Raw genomic sequence first — 23,628 nt, 5'->3', positions numbered from 1 at the left:
TTAATGAAACGTTATTGAGAACTAGAATATCTATTTGTATTTAAGATCAAATAAGTAGAAGTAGCACTGGGTTGCTAAATGTAAAAACAATTTTGTAGAAATGGATCTGATTAAACAAACAGCTTGGAAATTGACCATGAAGGAAGAAGCTGATGTTTTGGTTTCAAAAGATAAGCTTGGGACTTGACTGAAACTGCCAGTATGACAGTCTCAATATGAGTGGAAATTTGTAATGTCTAAATTCCCTGTATGAGTAAAAGACAACTATAAAATTATTTTATATTGAAAATGTATGTAATTGCTGGCAAAGATGCCTTAAACTGGGCTAGAATTAAAAGATAAAGTAGCTAAAGTAGAGAATGTTTAGGGATGAGAAACAGTGTACCAAGTCCTGAAGGCCTCAGAGTCTCTCTCTCATTCAGTGTCAGAAGGCTGTTATCTTAGCCTGTCATGACAACAAGCTATTTATAGTAAAGCACAGTTTCAGCTGAAAATTATAGCATAATGAGATGTTAAAAGAAATCATGTTAAAGGAAATCATTGCCATTCAGAGGGCAATTAGTACTTAAATATTTTAGATTGTAAAACTGAATGACTTTAAGGAAGTCTTTAAAATAATAATGTAGACCTGAATTGAAGTGACATTTTTGTACTTGTTATTTTAGGACCAGTAACGTATTTGTCTGATCTTAGCCTTCACCATGACACAGGACCTATGACCATGGCTATAGATGTACACTGAATAGACGGATGTGAATAAAGTTCACTGAGATTTTGTTGATTCGGACAGGTCTAACAGATTTGAGTGATTAAATACTGTTGTTATTAACCTGTCTCCCTTAACTTAGGCAGTCCAGATGGAGGTGACTCTTAAACGTGCCTTTCCTAAGCTCCAGAAAACAGCTGAAGAAAACTGATTGTGTGAGCGGGTCACCAGTGGGTACGAGTGGCCTACCCAACGACGGGGAAGATCTTCCTGGCCAGGGGACTATACCTAAGGCAGGGAGGTCACGCAATAACACTGGGCATCTCCGCATGGAGGTGTTAATATGTGAGAAAGGTATGAGAGTTGAGCGCTGATTACTGGAGGCCAACTGGGGTCAGCAGAGCATTTAGAGGTCAGATGCTTTGTGAGGAATCGCGACGCTCTGACCCGAGAAAATGTGAGTTCCTCTATATCACTCACCAGAGAAAAAACCCCGCAATTCACTGTATGGCTTGTTTTCAATTGTGACAAGTCTGATGGAAATTATAGATAAAGAGCTAATGGGAAATGTGCTTTCAAGAGCCAGCTGAGACCATAGGCATTGTCATTATTTGTTGGGGAGACAGTAACATAACTTATTAATTTATATCAGGAACATGATGTTGTTGCCTTATGGGCAAGGAAAATTATAGAAGTGTTGATTTTGAACTAATATGTCTATAAGATGGTTTTAACTCCTGAAGGTCATTAGACATGGTGGGTGGCTAAAGATTAAGACAGTTTTTGTAGAGTTTTGGATAACAAAGGTTAGGTGAATCGAGAATTTATATAAGTATTCAAACTAAAGATAACCTTATAAATACTCATAGCATAATGTATTTTATGATTATTGTAATGGTTCTAATTTGAGTTAAACATTTGTATATTAACATTTGTGAACTATTAAGGGTTCTAGACTATGATTAATTAAGTTTCAGTCTTAGGAGGCTGTTTGAAAAGATTATTTGTGTATAGAGGGAGAGGCTGCTGAGTGGAGGAAGGGATTGGTACTCTGTCTGTCTTTCTGTTATCAGGCCTGGTAAGGCAAGCTTAAACAAAATAATGATAATGAACCAAAACAACCCAGACTTTTCTAAAGACAAAATAATGAACATTTGTTTGAAAGGCCATGTAAAATTATATAAAAGCTACAGGAGAATGTGAAGTCTTCAATCTAATTTGAACTTTAAATATTATACTTTTAGAGTTAATAAAAAAAAGCGAACATTGGAAATGAGCAGTTAGCATATGTGTGTCTAGCATGAGTGTGTGAGATGGTGACAGCACTTTATGTCTTGTAGGTGTATATTGTGTCTTTAACCTCTGGAGAGTGTTTTATCATTACAGATGGGTTAAGGCAAGTGACAAATTTTAAAGAAGGCAAATGCTGAGTGAATCTGATGAGAAGATGATAGAGAACATGGGACGAGCTTTAAGTTGATTGGTCATCACGCTCCGTCTGGTAGTAATTACTTTTGTCATTTATGATGTGGATTTGAATTACTTTTGGATAAGTTTTGGTATTTATATAAATTGGAATTGTGGAGTTGTAGATCGTGGGTTGAAATAAAAGAAGATGTTAGATTTGACAGCAACAACAAAGATGTGACACATTGGCTAAGTCAATATCAAATTATCCAGAGAACCATTTATGATTATCGTAAACAGGAGGAGAATGTTTTTTTTTGACTGACATTGACCAAGTCTGTACAGCGACGACTTTTAAAAATGGTTGCGAGCAGGCCTGAAAAGCAGGATACGCAGTGAGACTGAGGGCCGTTGCCCTTCAAATACTTCGATAAGAAAATGAAATGGTGGCTTTAAGTGAAGAATGTAATATTTTGTTTCAGAGGCAGAGAAAGATGTCTGGAGGAAATTTGTCTGTTAAATGTTATGTTAAATTGATGATCGAGTTGTGTCGACCATCAAAAGGGGGATGGTATAACAATTGCCAAATATGGTTTATTAAGGGGTAATTGGGTAAAAGCCCTGAAAGAAGCCATTCTTCTGCCTAACAAAATTGCTGTCTGGATTGTTTCAACAGGAAACGCCAGGACATCGAAGGCTGTGGCAGGACGTACTTTACTATCTGACAATAACCTCGAAATTTGTTTTTCTTTACAGAGAGCATGCAGGATTGGGAGACAGGGCAAAATGTGCCCAATGAAATAATGGCAGAGCATAACTTTAAAATTTTCCTTTTGCAGAATGTCAGGATGGATTGCATCAAGCTGAACTGATTCTGTTTTCCAAATGTATGAATATTGACTTGTTAACTTAAGCAAAGTGTTTTTCAGGGGAAAAGGACTTCGACTCTAATAAGCAAGAAATGTCTAATGATAATTGAAAATGAAATGAAAATAATGATTTTGAAAATTCCACAGGTCACACCAAAAGGGACGAGGGAAAGACAAGCGGTCACTAACAAAATACTTAAGGTCTCCATTCAGGTCCATGGGGCGAACGAGATGATAAACACGCCTGGAGGAGGATGTGGCCAAACTAATGGTTTAAGAATGTGGTTTTATTTGATTATATTGAAATAGGGCTTAGTATTGATATTGGTATATGACAAATGATTTGATTGGTTACTGATTTATTAGAAAATATTTAAGGTAAATGTTTTCAGGAAGAGAATATCTATTAATTAATGTAAATTATAGGGATTATTATTGAGGTAGAACCACTGCCTGATTGAATTAAAAGTAAAAGAACAAAATATGGTTAGGGAAATGGATATGGGGAAAATGTTGAATGTGTAGGAGTTATGATTGTATGTGTTATTCTGATAATTTTGTTATTCATGCACTGTTAATTATTTGTAAATTACAATTTACAATAAATTGCAGGTTACCAGTTGCATGACTTTCACAGTAAAATATTGTAATATTTTTACAGTAAATAATTGTGAAATGGCCGCTGCATACTGTGACTTCACAGTATTTATGCTGTCTTATTACTGTGATTTAGCAGTAAGCTAATGTAGAATTACTGTATTTAACTGTAAAATTACAGTTAGTGTCTCTTATTACTGTAATTTAGCAGTAGGCTGCTGTATAATTACTGTATTTACCTGTGAATGTCTATATTACTGTGATTTAGCAAAAATTATGGACCAAACAACAAAACTGATAAAAACAGTGGTTTAACTTTTATTTTGTAGAAGAAAAATACAATTTAATAACAGGAATAAACACTGGGTAACAGGAATGAACACTAGGTAACATTAATGTGTGTGCGTGCATGCATGCATATGTTTAATATGTGATAATGGTACTTGAAAAATACAATTTAATAACAGGAATGAACACTGGGTAACAGGAATGTGTGTCAATATGTGTGTGCATGTGTCTACTATGTGATAATGGTACTTCACAACGTAGGAGGTGAAAAGAGAATTAGGGTGGGAAAAGAGTGTTGCATGCGTCTCGCTCCTTCCCTTGCAGCTGGCATCTGCATAGTATGGGTTCCGTCCACTATCTACAAAAGATAAGAAAGACAAAAAGTTTAAGTTACTCATATTGTAAAACTAATCCTAAAATGTCTACAATTTAAGTCATTTCAATTGTAAAACTGTAACTCATAAATCATGTGAATAGTACTATATCAATTAATATTAAATCAACAAACTCTACTCAAGGACTCTACTCACTCCTGTTACTTTTACTCAGTCCTGTTATTTTTCATGAGTAACAGGACTGAAAGTAACATGATTGTGGTTAAATGGTTAGTTCATCCAAAAATTAAGATTCTGTCAGTAATTACTCTCCCTCATGTTGTTCAACCCCGTAAGACTTTCGTTCATCTTCGGAACACAAATGAAGATATTTTTGATTAAATCTCAGAGCTGTCTCACTCCTCCATAGGCTTATGTGTAATTGAAAGTTAGTTAGTAAAGTTGGTAATAACATCGTTAAAATAGTCCAAGTGACCACAGTGGCTCAACCTTAAGTTTATCAAGCAACAAGAACACTTTTGTGCGCAAAAACAACGACTTTATTCATTTTCTTCTGTGTGGGCCTCTGAGTGAGTTCATGTAGTGTAACAGCGCAGCACTAAAGTTTTTTCTTTTTTTTTGCGCACATTAAGCATTCTCGTCGTTTGATAAACTTAAGGTTGAGCCACTGTGGTCACTTTTTTATTATATTGGACTAGTGGACTATTATAGTTGACTATTTTAACAATGTTTTTACTAACTTTCTGTTATAACATTGCAGTCTATAGGCGGGATCAGAAAGCTCTTGGATTTCTTAAAATAATCTTAATTTGTGTTGAACAAAATTCTTAAGTGTTTGGAACATCATGAGGGAGTGTAATTAATGACAGAATTTTAATTTGTGGGTGAACTAACCCTTTAATAGCTTCAATAAACATCTTACTGCATAACTACATCTAGCTTAACACAGAGACAGTGTTTCGTTAGTCCGCTCTGAAGTTTAGATTGCTTACATTAGATTGACATCCGTTTTAAGTCAAGAGCTCCCTGATCAGTGTGCAGACTTGCTGGTTTATGTGTCCTCTCTGCCTCTGCCATCTCTGGGTTGATGCCCAAGAAGCACCTATAAACAAAAAGACAGAAGAAAGCTGTTAGTTTTATTCAAGTGGGATGAAAAAGGTGTCAGTCCCAGTCACCACCTTTAGTGGGTCACTGCATTTACAGTACAAAGCTAAACTAAAGTTAGCTCAGTTTTAACAAGGTGACATTAAGTTACTGTGATTCAGTTAAACAGCAAACATTTAAATAACAGCAACTGAAAAACATTTTTCCATCACAAACACAGTCAAAAATAGTCTGGCAACAAAGTAGAGGTGTGTGATTTACCCAGGTCAAGCATTATGCACACAACAACGTGCACGTACTGTTTGCAGAGGATGGAGTAAGAGCATGTTGGCCTGTCCATCTCCCTATGTCTGTTTCTGCTTGTAACTGAACGTACTCTTCCTTCTAGAATTAGTTAACGTTATTACCCGTTCAGACAAAATGGCTCCTAATATCTCCAGATGTCGACCTGTTTTTAATGTAGAATAGCACAACTAACGAAGCTCCCCTAATTCAGTGATAAACATTTAATTTACTATATCTTTTTCACAATAAAATCATCCAGTTGTTTTGCAACACACTTAATTTTTCTGTTGACGAGACAGACAAATGGCTGCTCCGTTTCACACACAAAGCAGGGGAGAAAATGATGAAGTTCAGCTAACGTTACTAATTTGAGATGAATTTATGACATTTGAACTGTATTTGAGCATTTATTTGCCCAAATTGACAACACTATAGTTGATCTAGTTGATAATAACTGTCATACCCACATATAAGGCCACAGCTTACCTTATAACGTTAACTTTATTTCCCGGTGGTCACCATAGAAAAATGCTGTGGGAAAAGAGAACGCTGTTAGAGAAACTAAGAAAAGCATTAAGCAAAAGTACAAATTTCGACGATGTAACTTTAGCTAACGTGTCTCACAGTTAACCTTACTAACTTAATACGGTACAATTAACGTTAACACTACAACCAACGTCTGTTCATTCAAATTTGCGCGCTCAAACCTAGACGCGAGTCTGCTTCGGCTAAGTTACAAAAACATGACAACAGCACCTACAACAAACGCTAATTTGGTTCATACTTTTAAATAACATGCACTATCATATAAAAAAACAGCCACCAAAATGACAAAGTTTGATATTTTAAACACTTACCGGCCGCTGAATCCATCGAGTGAGAGCACGGAGGAGATGAGAGCTCAGATGACAGATCTCAGATTTGCAGCGCGAAAAAGACGGAATTCACAGTAGTTTATTGTAATAGTCCCGCCTTGCATTATTTTCACAATAAAAGTCTAAATACAGTATTATATTGTGAAATATCACAGTTAAAGCCTGTGAATTGGTAACACTGCAATTTATTGTGAAATATTACAGTTATATGTTGTGAAATCCTGGAAATATTTTACAGTGTGGGTGAATATGAGAAAACTGGAATGTCTGTTCAATTGGTGAAAATGACAGTCTATCTGAATGATGATGATGATGATGAACAAAATTATGCAGATGATTCAAGTAGAGATTACAGTTGATGTTTTCTTTTTCTTTCTGAGAACGATTGATATGTAAGGAGGGTCAAAAGCAGCAGTCATCCGTGTTACGAGATGGCGTACAAGGACAGGGTTTTGAAACAGGGATTTTTATTACACTTTATGATTTGAATTTAATTTGATTTTTTTTATGCTTTTACCATTTGTATTTTATCTGTTTGTTTTACTACTGTGTTATAACTATTTATTCCTTACTAGTGTGACTGAGGGTCTGCTTACAGGAGCGCGAAAACAGAGATTTTCAGTTCAGCCCGGCATTAGTAAACATGTTTACTTGCTTGCTAAATAATTATGGGGCTTTCCCCCAACAAAAACAGCCTTATGCTTCTTCATTCTAAACTTTTTCTTCACAGGTTCAAGGAGAGTGATCTTTTATGTGATATGTAATGACTTGAACTTGAATTATTATTATTGTTATTATTATTATGTTTGATTAATAATGATAAAAAGTGAGGAGTTGTGGTGGAAGTTTTATGATATTCACTGATCTTTAGTAAAATATAGATGATTCAAAGAATGTCACATGTGTGACTCTCACTTGTAGTGAGAGAAGATTCTTTTTATGTACCTGGGAAGGCAGAAGGGAGAGACACTCCAGAGAACAGACGAACAAGGACCTCTGACCTAGATGTCAGAAGGCCATTTGGTGAAGGAGGGCTTAGTCTATGGAAAAGTACTGGTAGGAAGGCTCTGGCAGGAAGAAGGCCTTGGAACTGAGATAAAAGGTGGTTCAGTCTGTCAAGGGGTGTGTCACTCTTCTGCACAGGGTAACAGCTGTGTATTAGACTGCTCCTATTCTTGCAAGAATAAATACTTCTATTTTATAATTTGACTCTGACTGTCTCTTACGCAGTGATGTTTGTTTGATGAATTTTTGCCACAACAATATGCATCTCGAATGGCTTGAGGGAGAGTAAATCATGGGTTTAATATCATTTTTGGCCGAACTATCCCTTTAAGGCAGGATCTTTCTTGGGTAACAATGCTACCAGCTGTGGTGGGATGGTTATGTTTTAGGTGAGATTTTAGGTTAGTTGTGTTGCCTCTTTTCGTTGCCGCTGTTTTAAAAACAAAGTCGACATACCGGCTCATTCACATTAATTGGCTCTCCTCTCTCATTCGGCTTAAAGCCAAAATGTTCCCACACCGGAGCTGAAGATTGCGGCTTTGAAACCAAGTCCATGTTGGACTTTTTCTTATAACTGATAACCTAACCTAGATGTCACGAAACAGAACACTTTATAACACAGTGGGTTCACGCCTTCTCTTCACCTGTCGGTGTCCGCTCTGTGTGTGTGTGTGTGTAGACGGAGACGCTGCCTGAGCCCCGCCTCCGACACATAGAGCAGACAAGATGACAGCGCGATCGACTAAAATGTTTGTGACATTCATTTTTATGTAAAAATAAATATTTTCAGTCGCAATATATCGCGGCACCAAAACTGATCGCGCTCATTTCCATATATCGTGACAGGCCTACGTATATATCGCGACAGGCCTACGTTTGCGCTGTTATTGATACAGTTCCTGCATGTGCACCACAATAAATTAGAAATATACACATTTGTTGATGGACATACTCTTGTTAATGTTAATGTTTCTCAAACTGAGTAGCGTTAAACAGTCCTGCTCAAGTCGTCCTTGCAATGGAGGTTCGGGTTGAATAACTAGTTTTTCCAATGCTTTGTGTATTGTTCTTTACAAATCAAAGTAAAGGGAAGTCATGGCTATGTGTGTGTGTGTGTGTGTGTGTGTGTGTCTGTGAGTATGGGCCCTATTTTAAAGGAACACTCCACTTTTTTTGGAAATAGGCTCATTTTCCAGCTCCCCGAGAGTTAAACAGTTTTACCGTTTTCGAATCCATTCAGCCGATCTCCGGGTCTGGCGGTAGCACTTTTAGCATAGCTTAGCATAGATAATTGAATCTGATTAGACCGTTAGCATCTCTCTCAAAAAAATGACCAAAGAGTTTCTATATTTTTCCTATTTAAAACTTGACTCTTCTGTAGTTACATCGTGAACTAAGACCGACAGAAAATAAAAAGTTAAAAATAGACTAGGAACTATACTCTCATTCCTGCGTAATAATCAAGGAACTGCTGCCGTACAGCAGTGCAATGATATTACACACTTAGTGCCGGTGTGTAATATCATTATGCTGCTGGTACGGCAGCAGTTCCTTACATTTTTACGCAGGAATACCGCCAGACCCGGAGATCGAATGGATTGGAAAATGGTAAAACTCAACTGTTTAAAGGTACAATATGCAAGATTGTCTGCCGCTAGAGGGCGCTACATTCCAAACAACAACAACAGCGTAGCTTGATGACGATGTGATAAACATAACTAGCCTATTACTGAATGCTCCATAACGTGTTCCTATAACGACTGCATGAAACAAGCTGACGTTTGTTGCTTGATAGACGGTACAACTTCCGCATTTGTCCAGGACTCCGCGCAGTACGAGTGGAAACCGAGGGTAAAGCGGATATGACGCCACTGACTGGCGACTCCAGCTCACCCGCGCTCACACGCCCCACTTCCTCGGTTAAAATCGCAATTTTCTCACGATTTAAAAATAGTTGGAAACATTTGGGATATTGTAAGTAATCAACTTAACAATATATATAACACTGGCCTTGTGATTTTGGGATATTTTAATGCAAAAATCTTACATATTGTACCTTTAACTCTAGGGGAGTTGGAAAATGAGCCTATTTCCAAAAAAAGTGGAGTGTTCCTTTAATGATCTAAGCTCATGGTCTATAGCACAAGGGCGCAAGTGCACTTCTTAGGGCGTGTCCGAATCCACTTTTGCTAAACTAGCAAAACACACTTGAGTCGCGCCTGGCGCTGCGCTGCATTGCTCTGGGTGTATGATAGGGCTGTGTGTGTGTGTGTGTGTGTGTGCTTGTTTATGTGATTCATGAGGACACAAATTTGTATAATGATGATATGCGTATTACACTGGTATTACAACTTAAACATGGTTTATGAGGACATTTCATGAGTTCTCATAATTCAAAAACATAAAAAACAATGTTTGATTAAAAATGTAAAAATGCAGAATGAATGTTTCCTGTGATGGGCAGGTTTAGGGATAGGGGCAGTGTGTGTGTGTGTGTGTGTGTGTGTGTGTGTGTGTGTGATGGGTAGGTTTAGGGATAGGGGCAGTGTAAGGGGATAGAATATACAGTCTGTACAGTATAAAAACCATGTGTGTGTGTGTGTGTGTGTGTGTACTACCCTCTTCATCACTTTCAGTTTTAGTTTCATTTACATGTAAAACAAGAGATATCTGTCTTACCTTATATGAGGAAACCACTTCACTGATGGGTCTGAATTTATGATTGTCGTGTTGTTGTGAATTAATACACACAACACACACAGGCTGTTTGTCCTCCAGACAGAAGAGTTTGAGTTTCTCACTGTGTAAACTGCAGATCTCCTCAGATCCTGATGAACGCGTCTCATTTCTCTCCGTCAGGAACGACTCGCACAAGTTTTTTAACACCAGATTAAGAGGAGGTTGATCTATTGTGGATCTTCTCCTGCAGACAGGACACTCCTGAGTTTTCTTGGTTCTCCAGAACTGTTGAAGACACTCTTTACAGACACTGTGACTACATGATAAAACAACAGGAGCCTTGAAGATATCCCAGCACACGGGACAAGAAAGCTCTTCTGCGAATACATTTAGTGAAGCCATTTTCACCGTTTGAGCTCCAGCAACATAAACTTTACTTTCACTTTCTGAACGACGGTTTTAAAAATGAATCACATTGAGAATCACAACGATCTGCTGTCTGTTCAGAAACAAATGTCTCACAAATCCTTCTTGAAAGTGTTTGTCTTCATTCTCCACTGATCGCTGCTTCTTTATTGCTTTTGTCGAGAGAGAAGTGAGTCAGCGTGACAGAAAGAGGAATAATAAGTCAGTCTCTTCCTAGTTAGTGTTGTAAGAGGGCGGAGTTTATGATCACATTTGGTTCAAAGAACAACATCAGGATTTCTGAGTAGCATCTGCCTGCAAACCCGGAGGCTGCATTTCTAGGACCGCATTTTAGGACCGCATTTCTAGGACCCTAGGTTTTTAGTGACAACACCACCTACCGAATTAGGGGACCAGCGAAGATGGATTACAATCAGAGTGTGAGTATCAAATGCAAATTCATTTTTATTAGTTTAACTTTAAAAACAATTGTGATGCATTTCATTGGAAAGTTAACGTAGCCAACGTAATGGTGATTTGGTAAATAGTCTTGAATGCATACACTAGGCTAGAGCACATTCATTTAACGGAACTGTTGCATGATAAGCCTGTGTTGACTTATTGACAGCACAATAAACTTTAGCATGTTCGTTCTGAAAGCTTGTTAATTACTCATTGTTTTTCCATTTTAATTCAGTTAAAATAATCGTAATGTTTTCACTGTCACATGCTCAGTCAGCCTGTTTAACGTTATCCACAATAGCCTACATTTTATGAGTACCGGTACGTATCTTCATTTTGACATGGTTTTATAATGTTGGTTGAGACATATTATATTTTAATAGTCAGACTCAGACATAACAGAGAGGCCATCATAATAATTAAATTAAATATAATTAAATGATAAAATACCACGTGTTAGATTGTGTCATCTTTGTACTGTACTTTTTGTACTGGGTTTCCTCTTTCGTTTAAAGAAATGTTTTCCTTTTGAAGAAAGAGAATTATTCAAAGTGGTTTCCTCTCCGTAGTAGATTACGGTGATGTGATTTATATGCATGCAAGATCATCTTCTTTAAAAAAGTTAGATTGTGTATACCATGCTGCCTTACGTTTTGTGACGAGTGCCTCTTCACGCACTCATCATTGTACCTTGTACGAATTGGGGATTTGGACTTCTTTGTTTCAAAGGAGAAAAATACACATGTTGATGTTTATTGCTAAGGCATTGTTAGGCAAATTACCAGTTTATATCTGTTGTCTTTTATCTTATTACATCTGTAATTATAGCACTAGATCTAGTGCTAAATTGCTTTAAAAGGTTCCTAGGTACTCTAGGAACCTTTAAAAGCAATTTAGCATTAGATCTAGTGCTATAATTACAGGTGTAATAAGATAAAAGACGACAAAGTTGTCTTTTTACTGTACAGAGCTGGGTAAAACTGCCTTCTCTTCCTATGCTCCCTGGTTATGGACTGAGCTGCAGAGTATAATAATGATAGAAACACTCCCCTCTTTAAAAGTTTTAAAAAATCTCTTATTGACCAATCTAAAGGAAACGTGTGTATGTTTTGTTAAAGCCACACCGCGGAACTTTTGCGGAACTTTCACGTCTAGCGCCCCTAGAGGCCACAAGCGCCGCAGCACTGTCGCAAAAGTCTAGAAGACATCCACTTAATAAATGGACGGCCGTAAAGCGATACATTCTCCAGGTCACATGACCTGGCCAATGACGGTCCGTCTTTTCCAAACTTACATAGGCGGTATTTCAAGAGGGCAGCCCCGCTCGGAGCATTAATAGTGTCAAACGCTGTATATTGGCCTGAGGAATCATTTAAAATAACTCGTATGTGTCAACTCTTTAGGTCACAAAGTCCACAGTGTGGCTTTAAGTATTCTTTATTTTATTTTAGGAGTGCTGGATAAAATGTTATGTAAGATTTTGCGTTTGTATGTTGTTTATGTGAAACTTTTTTATGCTGCCATTTTGGCCAGGACTCCCTGGAAGAAGAGATTTTATATCTCAATGGGACTATCCTGGTAAAATAAAGGATAAATAGAATAAATAAATTACCTTTTGGTTTACTTCTTTGGGAATGCGACCTTTGTACCAGTCACACTAAAACATTTCAAATGATACCAAACATGTATAATTACTTATTGTACACATTTAACATTGCATAGGTTTTTAGTGAGTTCTAGGTGAGGAGGAGAAGAGGGGGAGCAGGGGGAAATTATGAGACGGTAAGAGTGAGGTGTGAGCTGCACTGTGTGGCCCGTCACGGATGTTGCTGTTATATGCAAGAGAGAGCTCAGATGTTAATTCTCAGGAGAGCCTATTGCTTTCTCGCGGTGTAGCCCAGACTACAGGCCTGTTTGAGGAAGTCCTGCAGGAGCATGATGAGAAACAGGAGCAGGTACTACAAGCACACATGTTCAACTTCAGACATATGTGATTCTTCTGCCCTCGGTTGAGTGAGTGGCTACTCAGCCTATGCAGCGAGCTAAACATTCAGTAAGAGAAGGTGGTTCCAGGAATGACAGAACACAGATTTCTTCTTAGTGCCTTTACTGAAGACCTCTCTCTTTTTTGATTTTGTAAAACTGTGAACATACAAACAAACTTTATTAAAAATACATAATTTAACAAACCAAGACACATTGCTGTGAATTTAAATACTGGAAGTGATCAGAATTCAAGATATAAGAATCACAAGATTACATTTTTTACATTACGGTTTGTGTCAGTCTGCCACCATGTGGATGGTGTTAATTGCAGCTTTCAGCGCACATATTCACAGGCAGTTCAAAACACTGTTCAACATCTGTAATCCCAACATTTATTTACTGCTACTGTAGAAGAAAGTTGTAAATTCGTTTCTTTCTTCACTATTCTGTAAAAGTATAACAGGTCTTTCCTCTTTAGTTAGATTTAGCAGAACATGAATTCAGAAAGCCTTCTTTAAAGCTACACAGGAAAAACAAAAACTACTTATTTTTACTTTAGACAACCTGTATGTACAACCTGGATTGTGTGAAAAGCAGTGTTAACATCGACTTGCAACCACATACTAAACAGAAGCTAGCAACATTAGCTTGGCTTAGATCGCAAACAATGTTTTGCTTGTAAGAGTTAAAATAACCTCTTAAGTTACAGAAAAGTAACAAAACATTTAAAAAACAAAACTGACCACTAATTACTTACAGATTATGGCATGTCAAAGCTTCCCAAAGATATAAGGGGTCTGAGAGGAGTGTAGAATGTCAGCACCTCCGGACATTTCCTCACACAGCGTGTAACAAAAACACTAACGGAGATACTGACCCCTAGTGGGAAAATAAAGAAATGCATCAGCGAACTAATACAATACTTTTGAACATAGAGGGACAGAATACTCCCCGTCTGACATCTGTAGAATGTCATCCATAACTAGCATGTAAATACAGATAAAGTACCATGATTCTAAGTACTGTCCTTAGATACCAATAACACGACCTCACTTATAGGTCTTATGTAGCATCTGAGTTCACCCTTGCGGAAAATCTTTACCTCTATTTTCCTGACAAGTCCATCCTCGCTTGGGAAGATTTTGGTGATGAGTCCAAGTGGCCAGTTGTTCCTATGTTCAAGTGCCTCCTTTAGCAAAACAACATCTCCTGTTTGTAGATTTGGTTTTACTGTTTTCCATTTGTGGCGGTTCTGAAGTCCTGAGATGTATTCCCTTTGCCATCGGCTCTAGAAAACATTGGCGAGGTATTGTACGCGCCTCCATTGCGCTCTGAAAAGATCCCTACTTTCAAACTGACCTGGTGGGACTGGTGGGGTCGCAACTTTTTGTGTAAGTAGCATGGCAGGGGTAAGCTATTGCAGTGACTTCAGCCATTAATGTCACTAAGATCTCGTGAGTAAGTTTTGCATTTCTATGTTCTAGGAGCATTGCATCAAGGATTTTGCGTGTGACCCCAATCATGCGCTCCCAGGAGCCACCCATATGAGATGCATGTGGGGGATTAAAATGCCATTTGCAGCCAGAGTCTTTGAGAAAGCTGTGAAGTTTGCTGTTGTGACAGCCCTGTTTGTCTATTTGCAGTTCTTTGCAGGCGCTCACAAAATTTGTCCCACAATCGGATCTAAGAAGTTTGACTGCACCCCTGATGGCGAAGAAACGACGCAAGGCATTTATGAACGACGACGTGTCCATCGATTCTACAATCTCAATGTGAATGGTGCGTGTGCTCATACATGTAAATATGACTGCCCATTGCTTAGCATCCGATTGCCCACCACGTGTTTTCCTGACTATGACAGGCCAGTGGCTGAACACATCAAGGCCTACATGTGTGAAAGGAGGGTCCGTGGACAGCCTGCCTCTGGTAGCTCCGCCATGATCTGTTCCTGTTGTCTTGCCCCTTAGTTTGCGGCATGTGACGCAGGTGAATGTCACTCTGCTTATTGCTCTTTTACCTCCCACAATCCAAAAACCTGCAGTTCTGACTGCCCCTTCAGTAAAATGCCTGCCCTGGTGGCATACTTTCCCATGGAAGTGTTTTATAATGAGCTGGGCAAAGGGGTGCTTTCCAGGGATAAGTATGGGATTTGTTTCGTCCGATGTCAACTGTGCGCGTTTTAGTCTTCCACCCACTCTGAGTGTCATTAGTGTCGACAATAGGGCTCAGTTTGCTAAGTGGGCTTGAGTTTTTAAGGGGCACACCTTTTTCAACTTGTCTAATGTCCTCTGCGTAAACTTCTCTTTGAACAGTGTGAATGATAGTGTTCTTGGCTTGGTTGAGCTGTTTTTCAGTCAAATGTTCATTACAGCTGTGCCAGCCATGACAGGAGCTCTCTGTGTTCGGCTTAAATGACTGGGCAATGTGTTGGAGTTTGGATATAGCATTAAGCAGTATCTTCCAACTCGAAAACCCTAAGCCCTACCCCGTTCTTGACTGCAAGCTCAGAGTCCGAGATGGAAACAGCAGCCCCTGACCATGATTACTGTGTGACTCCAGCGACGCCAGTGATGGCAAATGAGATGGCCAACGAGAATGAAGCCTTACATCGGAAGGTTAGGTATCTCCAGCACCAACTGGAAGTGTTACAGCTGCGAACCCGTTTCGGCATACAACGCTTCGCAGGGTCGGACGAGCACATTCGTTTTTACACCAGGTTGGTTTATAACTTTTTGTGGGTCAAAATACGTATAATGTTTTCAAAGTAACAAAAAATAAAACCGCAATTATAATTCCCTAAAAGGCTTTTTTTAATGTTCATTGGAGTGTCACTTATGCCCTTATATTAGTTATATCCGACAATAAAGCTAATAATAATTGTTATTGTGATTTGATATTAATGACAAGTTGACACTTTAGAGCTCAGTAACTCCCTTAATTTAATAGTTTGCATCACACAATTTCTGGGTCAAAAGAAGGGTAAAAGTTAAGTGATTTAATTTTATACATTATACATATTATATGACACATTTATCTTTTATGTTAAATTAATGGCCTTTTGGACACCAAATGTACGTCCCGTCTTTGATTTTGAGGAAGCTAAATAAAAAAATTATAAACCTAACATGAAGATTATTTCATTATTAGATTTGCCTCATACAAACATTTCCAGGCCTTTTGGAAACTAGTGGAGCCTGCAGTCAACACCAAGATGGTGCGGATCACCAACGCCAAGGCTGCATCTGCCAGCAGCTCTGAGTTTTCTCAACCAACAACGGTATGCACGTGTACAATAATTATAATCCAGATCTTTTACTTTAATAAAAGTAGTAATACCACACTGTAAAAAACTGTTAACCATGAAATTGTACTTGAGTAAATGTACTGAGTTACATTCCACCACTGTGAATAACAGTACTTAACGCTTGTTTTATTTTCACAGAAACTTCAACCCATAGATGAGCTGCTGCTGTTCCTCATGCATCTGTCAGTGGGGCTGCCTCTCATGGATCTAGCAGAACGGTTTGACATTCACCGCACCACAGCCAGCAGGATTATTGCCACCTGGACGCACTTCCTATACAACCTGCTTGGAAGCCAACGTCTGTGGATTCCACGTGAAACTGTCATAGCTCACCTACCACCAGAGTTTTCAGCTTTCCCTGACACACAAGTGGTGCTTGACTGCACTGAAATATTCTGCCAGACTCCATCCTCTCTCCTGTTGCAGAGTGAGGTGTTTTCAGCATTCAAATCTCATGCTACATTCAAGGCCATGATCGGCATGGCACCCCATGGTGCCATTACATTTGTGTCTGGTCTGTATGCAGAATCCATGAGTGACCGTGAGATCTTCAAGCTGTCTGGCATCGCAAACCTACTCACACCGGACATGGCAATTATGGTTGACAAAGGGTTCCTTGTGGACAATCTGGCTCCTTGCAAGGTTTACCGGCCTGCCTTTCTCTCAAGAAACACCCAAATGAGTAGAGAGGATGTCATGCAGACTCAATCCATTGCACGTCTGAGGGTCCATGTGGAGAGGTGCATCAGGAGGGTGAAAGAGAACAAACTTTTTGACAGAGAAATACCACTTTCTGTGTGTGGAAGCATCGAGGAGCTATTCAATGTGGCTTGCTTCCTGGTCAACTACCAGTACGGACCACTGGTAAAGGCATGGGCAACTCGACAATGAATAACTCTGGACTCATGTATTAATGACATTTCACTTTTTGCTAATTAATAGTTTCGAATGAATGTATTTCTAATTCTAATAGTTTCTTGTACATTTTCTAATGAATGTTCTATAGTTTTGTTAAACATTTACTTACCAGAATTGATTCATTAAGCAGCCTTTTGTTGACATAGCTCTTACATTATTAAAAAAGTAATTATTTAAAAATAACTATGTATATGCATTCTTTAAACCCCCTCCTCCACAACTGGTGATGAGACGGGCAGTTACATGTTACAACTAAGTTTAGAGTTCTGCATTGTTTTACACACCTGGCTCAAAGCATGATAGCATTAAGAGGAGCCCTCACATAGAAGCACATTTAAGGTAATATTTATTATACATAACAGGAGTGATTTGTAATAAATAATGTTATGAATAATGCAATCAGTATAGTGGTACAGTACAGTATAGAAAAAAATGAGTGCTTATCTATCAAAGGCAACTTTAAATGCAGAAAAGTGGTAGAGAACCCCGTTCAAACTAACATGTAAAAATAAAAATAATCTCCCTTCTCCCTGATGGTTTTAACCACCTCGCAGTCTCTGTAGATGCGTTGTATGAGAATATCTTCCTCGGCAAAAACAACAAAATCACACCACTCCATCCCTGTGAGTAGGAGCTGGCCTTGCACCTGCCAGTAGTAGCTGTGAGTCTGCTTTAATTTCAATGTGCCACTCTGCATTTTCAAGTAGCTACAGTCCACATAGCTTTTTTTGTGTTAGGACATTTCATTTCCAGCAGTCCGAAGGGTGGGCTCTCAGTTGGGTCAAACACCAGACCGTCAGGAGATGTCCCTAACCAGGGGGCGTCTGGGTGGATGATGAACCCACAAGGCCAGTAATTTGTGTTTTTTACTCTGCAGTACTCCTGGATGGCAACCGGTTCCAGTGCCAGTCCCCTCTTCATTGCAGCTGTTTGAGCCACTCCCTTTTTAATTCGTTGTGCCAAATTTTCAGCAGAACTCTGACCTCTGACATGGCATATTTCCCTGAATCGGGAAGAAGTTATTCTTGGCCTCCTGACACGGTGCCACTCCACAGTGTTGCTCTGCTCCCTGGTGGCAACCTCTATTTTCCTTGCCATGTCTACTGTAGTGACAAGTGACTGTAGATGGAGGTGTTGTTGGTGACTGCAGACAAACTGACAGCTGGTAGGCTCCAGCCTATAGTTATCTACAGGTAGAGGTGGTGTTGGAGGGGCATCTGGGTGGCGTACTACAACCCGGCTCACTGGTAATGGATGCTGGTAGGATATGGGACTGCCTTCCTGGACTTTCCCCAAAGCGGAGTCAACCAGTGGGACGTCCGCATTTATCGCCATGGTGGTGATGAGTGAAGCAATGTCAGGCAAGAAGTCTTTGTACACCTCGTCAACTTTGAGGACATCTGGATCTGGCAGCTCCCCTCGCACTGCCTTGTAACGTGTACTCCTTTGAATAATAGTAAAAATCAGTGTTCGTGAAAAATCTAAGTTTGTGTTTGTTAACATTTAGTTAATGCACTGAACTAACATGAACAAACAATGAACAGCTTTTTAAAAAATAACTACTGTGACGGAGTAGTACAGGTTTCGGACACAAGGAATTTCGACTACGCCACCCATGGGAATTTCACCCTGGGAAATATGAATGATACCTAAAAATTTAGGTCACACAGGTTCGACTCTCTTTAAGAAGGTAGGCAGAAACGTGGGTATCATGAAGTAGTACAAAATTTTATTGATATTAAGTTAGATTTAAAAAGAGAATGAAATTCAGATTAAAATAACCTCCGTTGCACCAGCATGTGTCTGATGACTCAGTGCATGGCTGACATCGGCTTCAAGACAAAGAAACAGTAAGTGACATACAATGATTCACATCACCATCAAGTACACACTGAAAAGAAAAGAAATACAACCTTACAGGGCCGGGGTTCACCACGAAGAAGGGGTCACTAAGCTAGTTAAGCAAAAGCACACACACACACACACACACACACACAACACCGTGCACTCAGATTACGCAACCAAAACACTTCACAAGTGTAGCACGGCAACAGTAGGAGGAGCACCACCACCACCACAAGAGACCGTCACCCGTGGGACCCCGGCGACTGAAAGAAAATAAAGAAACAAACTTCAAAACAGTTACAATAAATCACAATTTGATTACATCACTGATCACAAGAACAGGGCAAAATAAAGTAATATCAAATCAAACAATATACAGATATTAATACAATAGAAAAAGAAAAGAAACAAATTAACTCAATTCAGACCAGCTTGAAAGAAGCAACCGCGGGGTTATCTTCTCCTTATTTCACAAATTAGTGAACGTCACCTCAAATACACTAAACTATAATTTAAAGAAACCAAACAGCGACAATCCTCTTGATTAGTTGGACGATACGGCGTTCTCGCAGTATGGCAACAGAGAAGCAACCGGAACTGCAACTACAGCAGAAACAAATCGCTCCCGAGCGAGAGAGAGAATCCTGAGACAAATCCACACAGAAAATAATTACTAAAATGCGTACCTCACCTGCTAAAATTCTTCGCATATCACTGTGCGCATAACACTTACCACAAAATGGAGATGAGCTCTATTATCCCTTTACAGGCACGGGTATACGGTATTCATCTAACGGCCATTCAGCTGAGATACAGGGAATACTGCACACAACGCGAAACGTCAACTAATCCCCAAACCCCACAAGGCTAACCAATCTGCTTTCCATAAAACAGTTTGCACATACCTGAGAGATTAGTTGTCTTAGCATCCACTCAAAACAAGCCGAGGGAACCCGGGCGGAGAAAAGACAGGCTAGAATGCACCATTAATCATTACTGTCATGCACACAGCAAACAACAAAACTTGCTACAGGCTAATGAAGCATACCTGTGTCCACTGTCAACAACGGAAGAACGGGAGGAGCCGGACGTGACGCATCCCAGGCCATAACCAACCAGCTCTTAAATAGTGGATCCTCCTTGCGGATTGGTGTTCACAACCGTCAATCACCACCACTCATATCATTCATTCGGTTACACTACCATTAACAAAGATTAATAAATACTGTAACAAATGTGTTGCTCATTGTTAGTTCATGTTAGTAAATACATTAACTAATGTTAACTAATGAACCTTATTGTAAAGTGTTACAGAATAATTTAATTTCACAATTAGGACTTTAAGATCAATTTTACACAAACAACAATCACAAAGTTATACTGTATAGTAGGCTGTACAATTACATAAAACAATAGATATTACCTTACACCGTCAACAATCGTGAACTGCTTCGGCTTAGTGGAAATGAACACCATGTCACTCACTCTGCCTGGTTTCACACCCTATTAATTACACAAAATAATGATCAAATTAATTGAAATGGTTGTTGATGCAACATATTAGATCAGCTCTTCACACATTAAAAACTACTATGGTAAAGTACTTGAATTAATTTATTGCGGTAATATAACAACTATAGTACTATAAACAAATTACTTTACCCAATACTGTACTAAGTTTTCTACAACTATAGGGTATATTATACTACAACCACACTACAGTTTACTGTAGTAAAAACTAACGTATACTACAGTATTTATTAGTTTATCAATTCACTATAGTTAACACTACAGTATGCTGTAGCATTCATTAAAGTGTTGTAAAAACTAGAATATATATAATACAATTTACTATAGTAAATACTATATACTAAATACATATTTTTTCATGTGATTGTGAACACATACTTACCATGGTTCTTGGCTTGTGCCAGCGCTGCGTGATTCAGTGCAGCTAAGGACGGGGGGTACAGCAGCCAGGTTCAGTGTGGAGTAGTGCGCGGTCTGGAACAACAGTGCAACATTGTGGTTGCAGAGTGCTGTTCCAGCCACACAGGAACACTCTGCCACTGAAATGTCCACTGGTGAGCAGTCCTCAAAGACAATCTACACATTAAAACAAAATGTCTGTCATTTCACATTTAGGAAACTATTTAAAAACAACACAGAAAATGAGAAAGCTGAGAGCAGGCTGATCAGGTAATTAGTAGGTATGGGAATAGGCTCAATCATGTCAGGTTATCAATGGCATCATACACAATACTGTAATCTAAGGACATCCAAATAGATAAGCCTTTATCACCAGTCTCAATTTACTCACTTTCATATAGTGTTAGTAAAACAGTGATCATTGAACATACAGTAAAGAACAGCAGCCGTCAAAGCTTTCTAGCTTTCTGGGTTTCCATGAAGGCTAGGTGTAGATGTAGGTCATTAATTTGTCATTTTAAACACAGGGATGCAAAACGAAAATAAATATATAACTTAGCCCTTTCACGTCAGCTAGCTAGGCTTATTTGAATCCTAAATCTCCACTAGCCACATCAAAACCACAGAACATTAACCTGATTGAGGCTTTGAACTAATGAACACTTGTTATTTCTACTCCCTACTCTGAGGTCGTGAGGCTTCTCGCTCTTTCTCATCGACTGTAACAGGCAGCCCTGACGCTCACTCTCCCTGATGAATCTTTGTTTGAAACTGTGGGGAATTGGACATCATTCATGTTATCATACACTAATAGCACATCATCAAAACACTACACTGGATCAAATAGCCTGTCAAGTTGTCAAAGTTAGACAGTAACGTTACCTAGAGCTAACTCTAGCTAGCTTGCCAGTCAGCTAGCTGTTGTATAACTTACCTTCATAGTTGTCGATGTAACTAGATATATACATCTTGAATCCTTTTTCCCTTTTACTCCTCGGGGCTGCGCTTGCCGCTTGTACTAGCCGGTGTACATCGCTGATAGTTATCTTCGGTAAATCTTGGAGGCATCTTGAGTAAAGAAGCGGCATCCTTCTTATCGTCGCTTGTATCTCGGGACCGGAAGTGTACAAGCGTACACTCAATAAAGCGGAAATAGAAAAACACCAACCCGTGCAACTAGTCCACTGGAAAGGAAAGCGGGTCCAGTGATCCATGTGGAGTTAGAGAGCTGCTCAGCGGGTAGTGCTCGGGTGGCATGATCAGCAGGATTTAAATGAGTGGGCACATAATGCCACTGGTGAGCTTGTGTGAAGCGCCTAATACGTTCCACTCTGTTGTGCACATAAACATGAAAGCGTCTCTTTTTGTTAAAGATGTAGCCTAGCACTACTTTGGAGTCCGTGTAGAAGTTCACTGGTTCGACTGCGATGATTGTTCAAACATTTTGAAAATTCCAAAAAGATAGTGCACTTTAAATACCCGGATGATGCACTAAATTAACGGAAAAAACGAAGTTTGGAATGTTGGACACTTCATTTTATTTATTGTTTTATCTTTAAAAAAAATTATTTTGATGCCAGTGAGTCATATTACAAACAATAAACATGACAATAGTCAACATAATAGTATAAAAAATATTGAACAAATATAAGAAAAACAGTTTTGTCGAACATCACAACATCGATAAAGAAATGCACCAGCGAACTAATACAATACTTTTGAACAGAGGGACAGAATAGTGATGAAGCAAACTATCTCACACTCAGGCAGCCCATTCCAGTACTGGCCAGTTAACTTCCCACTCTGGCTGCCACAGCTGCATGTTTCTCTGTGCCCCGTACCAGTGTGGACAGTGAGAGACTAACTATCTAACATTGTGGATGCTAGGAGGAGAGAACGCTGAAATTCTAATTTTTCTGAAGAAGAACTTGCCATTGTTATTGAAATTGTGAGCAATACTAAGTTCTCACAGCAGTGTGTAACCTAGTTTAAGTTACTTGAAATATGTATGCTTTTATTATGGGTTTAATACTGCTCTTGTTGAATTTTAACTTGTTTAGTTGAGGGTTATTTGTACTCTATTACTCAAGTATCTTATTTCACTACATTGTGGCAGCATTTAGTAAGGACTACTTAGATTGAGTATAAGTTACTGTTGCACTTTTTTTTTTTTACTTTTGTATTTAAACTGAAATGCTGTTTATTTAACACAATTGTTTCTGGACTTTAAGTTTTAAAGAGATTTATTTTCTTATCATTTTTTAGATTCCTAGATTTGTCAGGGTTTGGGGTTGAGGAGATGAAGCGAGGACTCAATTGCAGGAGAATTTATTAATAATAAGAAAAAACAAAACACAAACAAAAACTACCCCGAGGGGGAAAACAAGACAGACTTAACTATAGGGATGGCTGACGCGAAACAGTCGTTCCGAAGCTTTGCGAGATCCCGAAGCGCAGATGTTTCGAAACACTGATCCGAAGCGTGATTCAAAACACCCATGTCACGTGACTATGGCCAAACGAAGCCTCGAAGTGTTTCACTAAAGTGTTTCGTCAGGTGTGATCCGCCGAATCAGCGCTTGATTGACAAGGTCGGGAACAGACCACACAATCGCACATCTGTATAAAA

At 38.9% G+C, this 23,628-nt stretch overlaps 1 protein-coding gene and 2 long non-coding RNA genes across 3 annotated transcripts in view; all 3 read right to left on the bottom strand.

Annotated features, from left to right (window-relative positions):
- LOC307009381 (nuclear factor 7, ovary-like) overlaps positions 1-10,811 on the bottom strand; it is a 29,861-nt gene extending 19,050 nt beyond the window's left edge. Inside the window, exon 1 of the mRNA XM_079633087.1 lies at positions 10,151-10,811. Coding sequence (XP_079489213.1) covers positions 10,151-10,552 — 402 coding nt within the window. The 5' untranslated portion in view covers positions 10,553-10,811. The remainder of the gene's footprint in view (positions 1-10,150) is intronic.
- LOC307009398 lies at positions 3,875-6,505 on the bottom strand. Its single transcript, XR_013800026.1, has 4 exons — positions 6,449-6,505; positions 6,078-6,122; positions 5,195-5,304; positions 3,875-4,225 (listed from the first exon to the last, which is right to left on the bottom strand). It is a non-coding gene; the product is annotated as an uncharacterized lncRNA (long non-coding RNA).
- Positions 10,812-18,932: 8,121 nt separating the features above from the next.
- On the bottom strand, positions 18,933-20,259 carry LOC307009212. Its single transcript, XR_013799966.1, has 3 exons — positions 19,976-20,259; positions 19,804-19,892; positions 18,933-19,714 (listed from the first exon to the last, which is right to left on the bottom strand). It is a non-coding gene; the product is annotated as an uncharacterized lncRNA (long non-coding RNA).
- Positions 20,260-23,628: the final 3,369 nt, after the last annotated feature.

This window comes from Phoxinus phoxinus, assembly GCF_949152265.1.
Source record: "Phoxinus phoxinus genome assembly, chromosome: 13".
NCBI lineage: Eukaryota > Metazoa > Chordata > Actinopteri > Cypriniformes > Leuciscidae > Phoxinus > Phoxinus phoxinus.
This window is presented reverse-complemented; position numbering and strand designations above follow the sequence as displayed.